Consider the following 15,635-nt stretch of genomic DNA (forward strand, 5'->3'; position numbering starts at 1 on the left):
GGAGGGGGGCGGAGTCGGGGAGGCCCCGCCCCCGGCCCTACCCCCCCCACACACATACGCACACCTCCGCCTACCCCGGAGCCCGGACCGTCTAGGGTCCCTTCCTCTGAGCCGGGCCTGGGGCTCCCACGCTGAGACCCAAGCCCGTGCCCGCAGGCCACGCCGGCCACTCTCTCCCCAGCCAGGGAATCCACGTAACAGGACGCGACCCCGAGGCCGTTGGGGGGCGAGGGCACCGATGTGGGGGGCTGCCAACAAGCCCTGTTCCTTCCAACCTGGTGACACGGGGAGGAAGGGACGGGCGACTGCGGGGGGCCGGTGGTGGGGACGGGGTGGGGGTGCGACATCTAAGTGAGGACCGGAGGAGGGGAAGAGGGAAGCAGGGGGAGGGCACATCCTAGACGGGGAGCAGCATCTGCAGAGGCCGCAGGCAGGGAGGGGCAGGGGACCCCGGCTCTAGGGGCAGGGGCGGGAGCGGCCCCACGGGGGTGGAAGGGGGCAGGCGGTACCAGTCAGGCCCTGACCCCAAAGAGCCAAGGGAAGCCTCTGGGGTGCTGAGAGGCGGCAGGACTTGCTCTGGTGTGAACTTTAGGGTCCCTCCAGCCGTAGAGGGACGGGAGGAGAGAGAGAAGCGGGCAAGACCCCCACCCCAACGCCAAGGGGGTGGCGCAGGGGGGAGCAGGCGAGAGGGGACGCGGCCAGGTGGGGAACTTTGTCGGGTGTGTGGCCGCCCATGCACCCTCCCTGGGGAAGCCAGAACCCTCCCCCCCAAGCTCACGGGTCACCAGGGAGAAAGTGGGGCTCACAGTGGGTGATACTTTTTCCATGACCAGGAGCTGAGGGCTGAGAAAGGAGGGGCCAGAACTGGGCCAGAGCGTCCCCCACCCTCTGTGCTCCCAGAAACGCAGCTCCTGCCTCCCGAGTCCAGATGGCTCCGTGGCTCACAGTCACCCCGGGCAGGGACGGCTTCACCCGGAGGCCCGCTCCAGCTCGGGGCACCCTGAGCCCCTGGGGGTGGGGTAGAGAGGAAGCGCCCACCCCCAGCCCCAGCTGCCGCCTTCAGGGGGGTAGAGCTCAGGCACCTGGCACATGGGTTCTAGGGGGGCCCCAGCAGGGTCCCTCCAACCTGGTGACGCGGGAAGGAGGAGACGGGGCGACCACTGCCTGCAAAGGTGACCTCTTGGCCATGCAAATGTCATCGCGTTTCTTCCTCCCCTGCCTCTGTGTCTCCACTGGTGCTTCCTGGGACCATCCCTTGAGTAAACTACCCACACCCGAGCCTCAGTTCAGACGGCCTTCAGGTTTCCCACACGGCACCCCCTGCCACCCGGAGACCCTGCAGCCCCTGACGTCCTTCCGTAACTCCTCGTTCCCACTGAACTAACCAGGGTGGGCTCTGCCGTTCGCACCCACAGCCCTGAAGCTGGCAGGTGGGTGAGCAAAGATTTAGGCATTGGGGGCAGGGCTGGGGCTGCACTGGATGTGGGTGGGGGGCGGGGAGGGGTGGAGCAGCCACAACGTCCCTGAACGCTCTTCAAGGCGTCACCTCGAGCATGCACACGTTTATTAGCAGAAGGGACAAAGCCCGTCACAGGCAGCCCCGACTGTGGGTGCCCCGAGCCCTGGGAGGGCACCGGTGTCCGTGCCCACCACCCCTGGCAGGCTCCTGTGGGCTCAGAGCAGCCGCAGGAGGAAGGGCGCCCAGAGCAGGACGGGCACCAGGAGCAGCGGGCCGGGGTCGACGCAGGGCCGGCAGCTTTTAAGCATCAGCTCCCGGATCCACTTGAAGTGCACGCTGACGTTGGTGTACGCCCCGGGCCGGTTGGGCCGCCCACAGCCCACTCCCCAGCTCACGACTCCGATCTGAAACCACAGCCCATCGGCGTCGCAGACCAAGGGGCCGCCCGAGTCGCCCTGGGGAGCAGCGAGTGTGAGCCCGGCCTGGGGCAGGCGCAGGGCAGGGGCGAGGCTTGGGGTGCAGGAGGGACGGTGGAGCCGGGCAGCCTCGGGGGCAATCCCCAGCCCCAGTCCCTGGCAGCACCCGAGCCTCAGTTTCTTCACCTGCAAAGTGGAGCCACAGTCCCACCCCCCACGGTGGGGGAGGATCGGATGGGATACAATTCAAGGGAAAGGAAAAGCCAGGGGCACGCACTGGGTCTCCAAGGTCTGTGCGTGTGTTCCACGGATAACCTCCGGGGTTGGGAGGGGAGGGACACTTGGGGTCAGCAAGGCCCTGGGGGGCTGGGGCGGGGGTCGCTCACCCTGCAGGCATCTTTGCCTCCTTCAGGGTCACCAGCGCACATGATGTCGCCCCAGATGGTGCGCTGGTAGCCGGGCTGCTGGTACAGGTGGAGGCACATGGAGTCGTTGATGATGGAGACCTGCACTTCCTGGAGGCTGGGGAAAGGCTCCAGCTCAGCTGTGGGCAGGGCGGGGGGCACAGGGAAAGGCATCCTGAGTCTCTCCTCGGCCACTGTGGAAGAGGAGGGAGGCACGGGCGCAGGGGGGCTCTCGGGCACTGCCGGGGCCCAGGCCATGGTCTTTATGGCCCCCCAGGTCTAGCATGTCGTGGGAGGTCAGCCACGTCACAGAAGGACCGGATGGATGGGCAGGCTGGCCAGCACCTCCCTGGGATTCGGTTTCCCTCTCTGTGAAATGGGGGCAACGACCCTGGCCTGAGCTGGACGGGAGACCCCCAGGCTGGGCACACCCGGGGAGGGGCAGATGTGCCTGAGCCTGGTTTCTGATGAATACGGTGCAGGAGCAGGATCTGGATGCCAGACCCCCGGGGCCGGCCCGTGGGGTCTCCCACCTTGCTAGCATTTGTTCTTGTCCAGGGTCTGCACCGAGAGAAGTACGAGTCCCCAGGGGGGCTCCTGAAGCACCCTGGGGGGCCGCAGCCACTGTGGCCCATTTCCAGCTAAAGAGACCAAGCATCAGGGAGAGGTAACGTATATACACCATAAAATGGGAAAACCCCGTAAATTGGGAAGCACACTAAAAGACTTTTTAAACCCCTAGAACCATACAACCCAAAGCCTGAGCTGTGATGTAAACCATGGACTTTAGTTCATAACATAATGACATCGGTTCATCAGTCGAAGGACCGCACGAGCGTAAGGTGGTGATGATGGGGAACCCATGCTCCCTGAGCATCTTCCAGGCCCCACGTGCTCACTCACTGGCCCTCAGGAGGCAGGAACTACCGTGACCCCATTTTACAGATGAGCCACTGAGGCACAGGGAGATGATGTGAGTTGCCCAAATGTTCCAGCTAACACGTGGCACAGCCGGAGTCCACAGCGGCCCAGGGTTCTGGAAGCCACAGCTCCTAACAGTGGTGAGATGGTGCTGATGCCAGGGGCTCGGACAGCTGTGACCACACCAGTCCAGGGCCCCTGGCTCACGCCCGCTCAGCCTCTGCGGTGGGGGCATATTGTCCAGCCCCTTGCTAGGGGAAGGGGAAAGACCCCAACTCTAGAGAAAGGCAGGTTTTTCATGAGTCTGCCCCCTCCCCACCCCAATTCTGGGCCCAGGACCTTGCCCAGCGACACCTGGCTTCACCTCCATTCACTAGTACTACAGCCTTGGGCAGCTGTCATAACTCTCTAAGTCTCAGTTTCATCATCTGTAAAATGGGTATAAAAATGTTCCCAACCTGATCTCACTGGAAGGAAAGCTCCAGGAGGAACAGAGGCTTGGCTTTGCTCCCTCCTGGGTTGCCAGGGCCTGGCATAGTGTGGGCATATGGCACACACTCGGAGCACTCACTGTTGGTAGTTTCACCAGAAGGAAGTTGAAGGAACAGGCCAAGCCTGGGGCATGGGGGATGGGGCCTCACAAGAGAACCCTGGGTGCCCCTGGGGATGCAGGGGTCCCTACTGTCCCAGAGGATCCCTGGTGAGAGATGAGCAGGTGCCAGGCCACTGCCCGCTATGGGGCCAGCCCAAAGGGCCCCATAAGGGGGCCACTGGGGAGAGTGGAGGAGACGGGGACAGCATGGACACTGGGAGGAGAGACATGTCCTCAGGGACCTGGAGAATCAGCCTGAACTAGGACATGGAGAGTTGGAGAAGGGACACTGGGGTCAGGGGTGGGAGAGCCCTGGGAGCTGAAGGGCAGTGAGCCCCTAAGAGAAGACATGCCTGTGGCCTCTCTGACAACGTGGTCCCCAAACCCCCACCCCCTGCGGGCTGGGAGCCGGCCGCCCTGTCAAATGCCCGCTTCTGCCCCACAGTGTCCAGAGGAAATGGACACGAAGCAGGTGGTCAGCACAGACCCGCCCTGGCAGCTGGGGGCAGGTGGGGAGAGGACGCTCAGCAGGCCAGCAGGAGGGGCCCTGGCTTTGTGACCGACCACACGGGGGGCTGCTAAGGCTGGTGCAGCAGGGCACACGTGGACAGGGACCACGCCCTCCCCCAGACCCTGCTGTCCCCAGCCTCACACTTATTCTCTTGGGTGAACCCCCAGCCGGTCACCCAGCAGTCCGTCCTGTTCTGGAACTCGGAGGAGGAGGCCCGGAGGCAGACGGGCTGGATGTGACTCTTGTAGGAGACAGAGGAGGCCAGCTTCACCAGAGCAATGTCGTAGGGAGGGGCCCCCAGGTACTTGGGGCTCAGGATGATACGCTCCACCTGGTAACGGTTGTAGTAGGCCTGCAGATTCCACAGGGACGGGTAGGCAGTCAGCTCGCCGAACTGCACCGTCCACTGATAGGGGTCGTTGGACCTGCAGAAGGAAGAGCAGCCGGGGGCCGTGGCTGGGGGGCTGCACTGGAGCACACCTGCGGCTCTCCACACCCACTTGCTCGTCCTGCTGACTGAGAGGCCACCATCAGCGGGCACTTCTTATAGGCCAAAGGGTCCCCAGTGGAAAGGCTGTGAGCCCCGACAGGCCACAAGTTACCCCGGGGCCTGTGACAGCAGAGCACGAGGGCACGGGTCTCCCCACATCTCCGTTCCTCCAGGGCCTCCAGGTAGGTAAACTGAGGCCGTCCTCCAAGGATACCCCATATGGCCTGAAAGGGAAGGAGCAGATCCAGAGGCGCCCATGGGGGATGGAGACCAAACAGCTCCCTGAGGTGGCCTCCCAGGCCAGGCTGGGGCCCTGAGCCCACCTGCTCAGCTAAGTCCCCCATACCCCAGCACACACCCCCAGCCAGGTGGACCCCTGAGGGAAAGGATGCAGGCACCACTGGGTAAAAGAAAGAAAAGTGCAATACACACAAACTACATGGGAATGTGCTGGAAGAACATTCTGGAAGAACCTGCACGGTTCTCTCCTGGGCGATGTGTGCTGGTGTAACGCCCCATCCAGGCCTGGGGCTCAGGATAACATCTGTATGCGTCCACTTGCAGCTCTGGGTCCCCACCCGCGAAGCTCCGGGCAGGGACCCCAGCGCCACCCCCACACCCCAGCCGCCGGGACTCACAGTTCGAAGCAGTGCGCGGCCGTGAGCACCCAGCGGCGGCTCAGCAGGCTGGCTCCGCACGTGTGGCTGCCCTGGAGGCGCAGGCTGCCCTGCCACGGCCAGCGCCCGAGGAGCGCTGCCTCTCCGCCCACCACGCGCCCTGTGGTCTCCACTTGGCCGCACGGCGCTGGCACGGACAGACGGACATGCGGCTGAGCTGGGCACAGGCCGGGCCCGCCGCGCCCCGAGGGCGGGAAGGGGCTGCCCGGGCACCCGCGCGACCCCCCCAGGGCCGTGCCGCGGGCGGGAAGGTGCCGCCGGGGACCCCCACCCCGCCCGGAGCGCAGGCGCCCGCCCTCCCCCGGGTCCCCGCCGTTACCTGAGAGCACCGCCAGCTCCTCGGAACCTGCGGGGCGACAGCAGAGGGTGAGGCGCCCCGCGGGCCCGCCCCGGCCGCGACCCCGGCCCGCCCCGGCCGGCAGCCCCGCCCCGGCTCACCCGCGCCCCCGAGCCCGACGCGGCTCAGCAGCAGCCACAGCAGCAGCCGCGCGCCCCGCGCGCCCATGGCCGCCCCCGCGCCGCCGCGCGCCCCTCCGCGCCCTCCCGCTCCGGGCGCCCCCTGGGGGTGAGGGTCCGGGCGCGGGGCCCTGGCCTGGAGCCCCCCGCGGGACGGCCCCGGGGCCCCACTGGAGGGGGTGTCCCCCGGCGCCCAGAGACCACGGCGGTCAGAGCCTTTCTCCTGCGCAACTCAGGGGTCCCGGCGGCCCCTTGCAGCCCCTTCCCCCACCCACCACTTCCCTCGGGAACAAGGGCCTGGCGGCGGCTGGGAACCCTCTTTCGAGCACAGGACACGGCCTCACTGGGTGGATGTGGGTTCGGCTCCGTGTCAGGCCCTGCTAAGAGGTGGTCTTTACAGGACCCCTAGGGACAGTGGCCCCCTCTGACCACCCCGAGAGCTCGCGGCCTCCCTGCCCGCTGGCTGCCCTGGCACAGGCCCCGCAGCTCCCCTGGGGCAGCTGTCCTTCCCCGGGGCAGGCAGGGGAGGAGGGTCCGAGGTCACCCGCTGGCTCCTGGGGCTGAGCCGTGGATGTGAATGGACACCAGGGTGGGCTGGAGCTGCAGAAAAACCCACCCAGGCCCAAGGAGGATGGAGCTGAATAGGCTGAACTGACCCCAGAGGAAAGCAAGGAAACCACGGGACAGCAGACAACCTGGAAAATTCCAGCTGGTACCCTCGGAGCTTCCAGAGGGTTTTACAAGCCGTAAAGAAGAATCGCATGGGACCAGAGCCACCAGGGAAGAAGAAAGAGGTTGTGGAAGTTACAAATGGGATTGCTGTTGAAATAAAACATTTTAGCAGAAGGTGGAATAAGCAAATGGAGGCAACTAAAAAATGAATTGATAAACTTGAAGAGAGAGAAATTTCCAGAAGTTTCAGCCAAAAAAAAAATATATAGCGGATTGCACAAGAGAAATGTGCAGACGTGGAGGGGACGTTAGTGTGGCCACACATTGGTGATGGTTGACACTGGGTGACAAGGAGGCGCTGGGTGTCCTCCCGCTAGTCTGTCTACTTCTGTGAATACCCTTAAAATTCCACAGTAAAAAGCGTTCCAAGTGAAATAATATAAAGGGTTGAGAAGAGACGAAGTCCAGCCGGCTCGGGAAGCCCCATCAGGAGGAAGGGCCGGCAGGCACCTGGCGGGGGTCGCGGGTGTCCAGGTGTGTGCCCAGCGTGTGACCTTGCCTGCGACGTGACCTTGTGAAGGTGGAGACGTGCTCCTCCTGCGCTGCGGCGATGGCAGACTTGTCGTCACCCAAAAAGGAACATCCTGGACCCACCTGAACATGGCTGGGAAGTCTCGTGGCCCTTCTGGGTCACCTGCCTGCAGGGGCTTTGCGTGCTTTCTCTCCCAGGTCCCGCGAGCAGGGCAGGGCCCAGGAAGGGGGCTGATGGGGGTAGGTTCCCCTGGCCGCTGGCTGAGGATGCCGAGAAGGGCTGCTCTGACGCCCTCAGTTAGATTTGCTTTGAGAAGCACTGGCTCTTGCGTGATGCCGTCGTCTCCAGGAGCTCTCGGGGGCCGTTTCTGGGTGCAGACTTCGAAACTTCCAGCAGGCGGCGTGTCCGTGTGGCTGAGTAACAAATGCCCCCGCGCTGGGGCTTCGCCCAGCAGGCACCTGCTCTCCCAGGCTCTGGCGGCGCGTCTGAGACCCGGGTGCAGGCGTGGCCAGGGCCGGCTCCCTCCAGCTGTCCCCTTCCAGCCCCGGGGGCCCCGGCCGTTCCTTGGCTCTGGCAGCGGGACTCCGACTGCCCCCGTGGCCTGTCCCCATGTCTGGGTCTCTGTGTCCGCATGTCCGTCTTATTCTAAGGAGAAGGGTCCCCCCTATTCCATGATGACGTCATCTCAACAAATTACATCCGCAAGGACCCTGTTTCCAAACAAGCCGCACACTGAGGTTCGGGGTGGCTGTGAATTTTGGGGGACACTGTTCTGTGCGGTGCCTTCATCCCGATAGGGCATCAGCGAGTCTCATGAAACTTGTTTCCTTTGCAGACTTCAAAAGAGACGTCACTGCTCATGGACATATTTTGCTACCTGCGAGCCAGGCAGTGTCCCAGCAGGCACGTCCCACATGTATATCCCAATGAGCGGAGGTAAGGAATGTCACTTCTGCATCTCCTTTCTGGGTGTGTCTGCAATTTTCTTGTTCTCTATGTTTATTTTTAGAATAAATCTGGGTAGGAACTGCACACAAGATGGAAGGAGATGGGGAAATACTAACATCAGACAAACCGTATCCAAGCTTGCTCCCCAGAGCCCCAGTTTGAGAGGTGAAAGGCCGGTGGGGTGCATGTGAGGCCCCCCCATGTGGCCCCAGAGGCTGCAGCCAGCTCTGGCTCCCTTTTCCTAACCTCCACCCAGGCGCGCCGGGCGCTGCAGTGCCACATGTGAAGCAGATTTGTCTGGTTTTGCCAGCTGGAGGCCTCGAGCAGGTCATTCAGACCTTGGGGTCCTGTGTGCTCTGCTGTAAAATGGGGCTCATGCTGGCACCCCAAGAGTCGGCAGGTGAGATGTATGTCATGTGTTTGGCCTAGGCCCAGGCCCATGGGCTGAGCCCAGGCAGTTGGGGGAGGGGCTGTGTTCCAGCTGGACTCGGGTAGGGCAGATATGGGATGGGGGGCTGGAGACAGGCAGGGAGCTGCGGCGGGGTGGTGGGTCGAGACAGCCTGGGCTTGGGGCACCGGTAGACTGTGGGGGGGATCTGATCCCAGCACAGCCCTAGTAGCCCTGTACTCCGGCCTGTCTCTGGGGATCCCACCCCTGGGACTCCTAAGCACACACCCAGACCCCAGCCCCTTCACGCTTCCCCCAGACCCCAGTGAGCAGCTGCATTTTGTGATGTCTGGGGTCTCTCTTTGGGTCACAGAGAGGCGTCACTTGGCACTGCTCTGTCCTGACCCCTCTGGCATTCTTTATGGGGAACCAGGAAGCTTGTCCACCCATCTCAGCTGCTGTGCTCCGAAAGGCAATGAACCCCACTCCCCAGGGCGAGCAAGTCCCCTGGGAGGAAATGGGCAGCGTAAATGGCCCTGTCTGCTGAGCCTGTAAGGAGGGGACAGGCCGCTCAGCCCAGGGTCACTGTGATAAAGGAGGGCAGGTCTGAAGGGCCATGGGGGTGGACGCATGTTTCTTCCTCCCCTGCCTCGATGTCCCCACTGGTGCTTCCTGGGACGATCCCTTAAATAAACTACCCACACCCAAGCCTCAGCCCAGGGCTGCCTTCAGGGTAAGGCCAGGAGCATCCAGCATCCAGAGCAGTTTCCCACACGGCACCCCCCGCCACCCAAAGACCCTGCAGCCCCTGACGTCCTTCCCTAATCCCTCGTTCCCACTAAACTAACCAGGGTGGGCTCTGCCGTTTGCACCCACAGCCCTGAAGCTGGCAGGTGGGTGAGCAAACATTTAGGCATTAGGGGCGGGGCTGGGGCTGCACTGGACGTGGGTGAGGGGCGGGGAGGGGTGGAGCAGCCACAACCTCTTCAAGGCGTCACCTCGAGCATGCACACGTATTTATTAACAGAAGAGACGAACCTGTCACAGCAGGTGGCCCCAACCGTGGGTGCCCCGTGCCCACCACCCCTGGCGGGCTCCTGTGGGCTCAGAGCAGCCACAGGAGGAAGGGCGCCCAGAGCAGAATGGGGACCAGAAGCAGCTGGCCGGGGTCCACACGGGGCAAGCCGCTTCCAATCACCAGGCTCCTGATCCACTTGAAGTGCTCACTGACGTTGGTGTAGACACCGGACCAGTTGGGCTGCCCACAGTCCACTCCCCAGCTCATGACTCCGATCTGAAACCACAGCCCGTCGGCGTCGCAGACCAAGGGGCCGCCCGAGTCGCCCTGGGGAGCAGCGAGTGTGAGCCCGGCCCGGGGCAGGCGCGGGGGTGGGGGGGCAAGGCCCGGGGTGCAGGAGGGACGGTGGAGCCGGGCAGCCTCGGGGGCGATCCTCAGCCCCAGTCCCTGGCAGCACCCAAGCCTCAGTTTCTTCACCTGCAAAGTGGAGCCACAGTCCCACCCCCCACGGTGGGGAGGATCGGATGGGGTACAATTCAAGGGAAAGGAGAAGCCAGGGGCACACACTGGGTCTCCAAGGTCTGTGCGTGTGTTCCACGGATAACCTCCGGGGTTGGGAGGGGAGGGACACTTGGGGTCAGCAAGGCCCTGGGGGGCTGGGGCGGGGAACACTCACCCTGCAGGAATCACTGCTTGCATTTTCACTGCCAGCACAAAAAATGTCTTTCTCCACGTCAAAGAGGAAATCGGGCTGTTGTTGCAGGTTATGACAGGCAGAGATGTTTATGATGGAGACCTGCACTTCCTGAAGCCTATAGGGAGACTTCTGTACTGCTGGGGACAGAGAACGAGGCAACCTGAGCGTCTCCTCTGCCATTGGGGGAGGGGGCACAGGCTGCAGGGGCCTCCCTGGGAAGTGGCCCTTCATGGCTCCCCAGCTCCATCCCAACACCCAGCACACTGTGGGGGCTCAGCAACGTCACAGAAGGACCAAACGGGGGGACAGCCGGTTACCGCTACTCCCTGGGGCTCAGTTTCCCTCTCTGTGAAATGGAGATGAAGGCCCTGGCCTGAGCTGGGAGGAGCTCCTTGGCTGAGCATGCACCACGAGGGCCGCCGAGGCAGAGACGACTTTCTGCAAAATACAGTCCAGGTGCAGGATCCGGGTGCCAGACCCCACAGGTCAGAAAGGAGCAGAGAGAATATTTTAAGACTTGTTGGTAGAAAATGTTTCAGATTTTATAAGACAGGAATCTGACACATCCAAGAAGCTCAGTGGGTGCACAGGAGGACCAACACAAAGAGTGTCACACCAAGACACATCATAATTAAACTGCGAAAAGCCAAAGACAGGGAGACCCTGAAAACAGCAGGAGAGAAGCAACTCATCACGTATAGGGACCCTCAGTGAGATCCGCTGATTTCCCTTCAACACCATGGAGGCCAGCAGGCAGAGGGAATACAAATTCAAAGTGCTGGAAGAAAACACTGCAAACCAACAATTCTGTATCCAGCAAAACTAGTCCTCAAAAATGAAGGACAAATTCAGACATTGCAGATAAACAAAAGCTGAGAAAGTTCACTGCCCTACACGAAACGCTAAAGGGAACCCTACCAGCTGATACTAAATGACACTAGAGAGTAACTCAAAGTCATACATAGAAATGAGGGACAGTGGTAAAGGTAACTACAAAGATAAGTATAAAAATCAGTGTTTTTGGTGTGTAACTGCTCTTTTTTGACTATATGATTTAAAGACGAATATATGCACAATAATTATAAACCTTGATCAACAGGCCTTCAATGGGTAAAGATGGAAATTATGTCAATAACAACACTTCTGTTTAGCATTGTACTGGAGTAGCCAGAGCAATAAGGCAAGAAAAAGAAATAAAAGGAATCCAAACTGTAAGGGAAGAAGTTAAACTATCTCTATGCTCAGATGACGTGGTCATATAAAGAGAAAATTCTAGGGGATCACATAATAGTATTAGTGCTAGCAGATGTTTTCAGCAAATTTGCAGGATCAGTCTCTCTAAACCTCAACCAGTTGCATCCCCGTGCCCTGTATGTCAACACCCCTTTTCAACATGATGAAGTTAGAATGCTCATTGCCCAAGTATTGCTGAAGATTGAGAGAATGATCAAATGGGAGGGAGGAGTTGTAACTGAGAAGATAGGATTTAACAAATAATTATGAATACTGAATCATTATATAAATATTTCCTTTTAGTCTCTAAAGTATTAGAACAGCTAGAACGGAGTATCTGAAATTGTGGGACTGTAACACGTACTATACTTTGAAATTCGCTCTATTTCTACTTGTGAAACTGTACTTAGAAATTTATCACTTTTCTGCATATATGTTATATTTCCCAATAAAAAATGTTAAAACAAAAACTTGCAGGGAAAAAAAAACAACCCAAAAAGTCAGTTCTATTCTATATATTAACAATGAACCATTTGAAAGTGAATTAAGCAAACAATTCCATTTACAATAGCATCTAAAAGGATGAAACACTTAGAAATAAATTTAAGCAAATGCAAGACTTATTTCACTAAAAACTACAAAGCGTACCTCAAAAAATGTGGAGAAGACCTAAATAAATGGAGAGACATCCCATGTTTTAGGACTAGAGGACCAAACATTGTAAAGATGGCAACACCCCCAATGCGAAATACAGATTCAATGCAACCCCTCTCAACATCCCAACGACAATTTTGGCAGAAATCGAAAAGCCAATCCTGCAATTCATATGGACTTGCAATGGGCCCCAAATAGCCACAGCAATCTTGAAAAAGAAGAGCAGAGGTGGAAGACACACAATTCCTGGTTTCAAAGCTTACTACAAAGCTGCAGTCATTGAAACAGTGTGGTCCTGGCCCAAAGATAGACACATAGACTGACAGACGGAATTGCGGATGAGGAGATAAACCCTCACATTATGGTCCATTCTTTTTTGACAAGGTGCCAAGACCACTCGATAGGGGAAAGTGTGGTCTCCTCAACAAACGGCAGGCAGATAGTGGGGCATGCTGAAGCCAAAGAATGAAGCTGGACCCCTACTTCCTGCCATCGACAAAAAGTAACTTGAAATGGGTCAAAGACATTTATGCAGGAGCTAAAACTAAAACTCTTAGAAGAAAACATGGGGGCAAATCTTCATGACCTTGGGTTTGGCAATGCACTCTTAGATATGACACCAAAAGTACAAGCAGCAAAAAAACACAATTAAACAGATGGCACTTCCTTGAAATTAAAACTTTTGTGCATCAAAAGACAGTATCAAGAAGCGAAAAGAAAATCTACAGAACGGGGGAGAATATTTGCAAATCATTTATCACATAAGGGTGTAGTATCCAGAGTGTATAGGAACTCTTACAACCCAAAAGAAAAAGACAAACCACCTGATTAAAAAACGGACCAAGGACTTCAATAGACATTTCTCCAAAAAGACATACAAACGGACAGAGAGCACAGGAAAACATGCTCAACATCATTACCGATTAGGGAAATGCAAATCAAAACCTCAATAAGATACCACTTGGCATGACCATGAAATAATAAGAAGAAACAGACAATAAGAAGTATTGATGAGGATATGGAGAAACTGGAACCCTTGTTCATTTCCGGTGGGAATGTAAAATGTGTAGCTGCTGTGGAAAACAGATTGGTGGTTCCTCTAATTCAACTTAGAACTTCCATATGACCTGGAAATTTCCTTCCCGCATAAGTATCCGGGAGAACAGAATACTGGTGTTCCACAGACACCGGTCCACAGTGCCCAGAGCAGCTCTAGTCACACCAGCCACGAGGTGGTAACAACCCAAACGTCCCTTATCGGGTGCGTGGGATAAACCCAATGTGGGGAACCCACACAGCGGAGTATCACTCTACCAAAAAAAGGGATGAGGTGCTGGCCCAGGACGCACGACAGATGAACCCCGAAAACATGCTGAGCGAAAGAAGCCAGACACAAAGGGCACAGATCGTTGGTTCCGTTTCCATGAAATGTCCAGGATGGGCAAATGCTTAGAGACAAAGGAGATGAGTCTGTGCCTGCGGCTGGTGTCAGAGTGCGGGAACTGGGTGACAGCTGAGGAGTGCGGGGTTTCTTTCTGGGTGATGAAAATGTTCTGCAATTAGATAGTGGTGATGGCACACAATTTGTGAATATCCTGAAAAGTGCCAAATTGCACACCTGAGAGGAGTAGATTTTATGGTTTGTGGAATTACATCTCAGTAAGAAAAAACAACTCCTGTGGCGTCTCTGACAACGTGGTCCCCGAACCCCCACCCCCTGCGGGCTGGGAGCCGGCCGCCCTGTCAAATGCCCGCTTCTGCCCCACAGTGTCCAGAGGAAATGGACACGAAGCAGGCGGTCAGCACAGACCCGCCCTGGCAGCTGGGGGCAGGTGGGGAGAGGACGCTCAGCAGGCCAGCAGGAGGGGCCCTGGCTTTGTGACCGACCACACGGGGGGCTGCTAAGGCTGGTGCAGCAGGGCACACGTAGACAGGGACCACGCCCTCCCCCAGACCCTGCTGTCCCCAGCCTCACTCAAACTCTCTTTTGTTTCCCCCCAGCCGGTCACCCAGCAGTCCGTCCTGTTCTGGAACTCGAAGGAGGAGGCTCGGAGGCAGACGGGCTGGATGTGATACTTGTAGGAGACAGGAGTAGCCAACTTCACCAGCGCAATGTCTTTGGAAAAAGACCCCCTAAAATGGGGGTTCAGTATGACTTTCTTTACATGGTAACGGTTGTGAAAGGCCCGCAGATTCCAGACATGTGGCCTGACAGTCAGCTCCCCGAACTGGACGGTCCACTCTCTGGGATTGATGGACCTGCAGAGGAGAGAGTAGCCGGGGGTCATGGCTGGGGGGCTGCACCGGAGCACACCTGTGGCTCTCCACACCCACTTGCTCGCCCTGCTGTCTGAGAGGCCACCGTCAGCGAATGAGTCTCATAGGCCAAAGGGTCCCCGGTGGAAAGGCCGTGAGCCCCGACAGGCCACAAGTTACCCCAGGACCTGCAGCAGGAGAGCAGGAGGGCACGGCTCTCCCCTAGTCTCCCCTCCCTCCCTGGGCCCTCTAGGTAGGTAAACTGAGGCCCTCCTCCAAGGACACCCCTATGTGGCCTGAAAGGGAAGGAGCAGATCCAGAGGTGCCCACGTGGGACACGCAGCAGGATAGAGATCAAACAGCTCCCTGAGGGTGGCCTCCCAGGCCAGGCCGGGCTCCCTGAGCCCACCTCTTACTCGGCTAAGTCACCCCCACGCCCCAGCACACACCCCCAGCCAGGTGGACCCCTGAGGGACAGGATGCAGGCACCACTGGGTAAAAGGAAAAGAAGGGCAATATACACATAGTATGTGGGAATGTTCTGGAAGAACATTCTGGAAGAAACTGCCCAGTTCTCTCTGGGGACACCAACTCGTGAGGCTCAGGATAAGTCCAGTATACATCCACGGGCAGCCTCGGGTCCCTGGTGCCCAGGCCGCCCCTCCTCGCCGCACCCCCTCCCTAGACTCACGATTCGAAGCAGTGCGCGGCCGTGAGCACCCAGCGGCGGCTCAGCAGGCTGGCCCCGCACACGTGGGCTTTCCGCAGACGCAGGCTGCCCTGCCATGGCCAGCGCCCGCGCAGGGAGCGTCTGCCGCCCACCACGCGCGACTCGATATCCCGGTGGCCGCACGGCGCTGGCACGGACAGACGGACACGCGGCTGAGCTGGGCACAGGCCGGGCCCGCCGCGCCCCGAGGGCGGGAAGGGGCTGCCCGGGCACCCGCGCGACCCCCCCAGGGCCGTGCCGCGGGCGGGAAGGTGCCGCCGGGGACCCCCACCCCGCCCGGAGCGCAGGCGCCCGCCCTCCCCCGGGGCCCCCCCCGTTACCTGAGAGCACCGCCAGCTCCTCGGAACCTGCGGGGCGACAGCAGAGGGTGAGGCGCCCCGCGGGCCCGCCCCGGCCGCGACCCCGGCCCGCCCCGGCCGGCAGCCCCGCCCCGGCTCACCCGCGCCCCCGAGCCCGACGCGGCTCAGCAGCAGCCACAGCAGCAGCCGCGCGCCCCGCGCGCCCATGGCCGCCCCCGCGCCGCCGCGCGCCCCTCCGCGCCCTCCCGCTCCGGGCGCCCCCTGGGGGTGAGGGTCCGGGCG

The 15,635-nt window shown here is 59.5% G+C and overlaps 2 protein-coding genes across 4 annotated transcripts; both read right to left on the reverse strand.

Annotated features, from left to right (window-relative positions):
* Positions 1-1,674: 1,674 nt before the first annotated feature.
* On the reverse strand, positions 1,675-5,975 carry LOC119517225 (testisin-like). Its single transcript, XM_037813792.1, has 6 exons — positions 5,909-5,975; positions 5,790-5,816; positions 5,432-5,597; positions 4,445-4,728; positions 2,262-2,419; positions 1,675-1,914 (listed from the first exon to the last, which is right to left on the reverse strand). The coding sequence occupies exons 1-6, from the start codon at positions 5,973-5,975 to the stop codon at positions 1,675-1,677; spliced, it is 942 nt and encodes a 313-aa protein (XP_037669720.1).
* A 3,511-nt stretch (positions 5,976-9,486) lies between these two features.
* On the reverse strand, positions 9,487-15,560 carry LOC119517783 (testisin-like). 3 transcript variants are annotated; one of them, XM_037814776.1, is made up of 6 exons: positions 15,494-15,560; positions 15,375-15,401; positions 15,016-15,181; positions 14,044-14,327; positions 10,161-10,315; positions 9,487-9,811 (listed from the first exon to the last, which is right to left on the reverse strand). In XM_037814776.1, exons 1-6 carry the CDS (start codon positions 15,558-15,560, stop codon positions 9,572-9,574), a joined length of 939 nt encoding a protein of 312 aa, XP_037670704.1. In that variant the 3' UTR covers positions 9,487-9,571. The 3 variants fall into 3 exon arrangements, with proteins under 3 accessions (XP_037670704.1, XP_037670705.1, XP_037670703.1); XM_037814777.1 differs by having other exon boundaries at positions 9,487-9,760; positions 10,161-10,318; XM_037814775.1 differs by having other exon boundaries at positions 10,161-10,318.
* Between the last annotated feature and the right edge of the window lie 75 nt (positions 15,561-15,635).

The sequence above is a fragment of the Choloepus didactylus genome, chromosome 21 (genome assembly GCF_015220235.1).
Source record: "Choloepus didactylus isolate mChoDid1 chromosome 21, mChoDid1.pri, whole genome shotgun sequence".
NCBI lineage: Eukaryota > Metazoa > Chordata > Mammalia > Pilosa > Megalonychidae > Choloepus > Choloepus didactylus.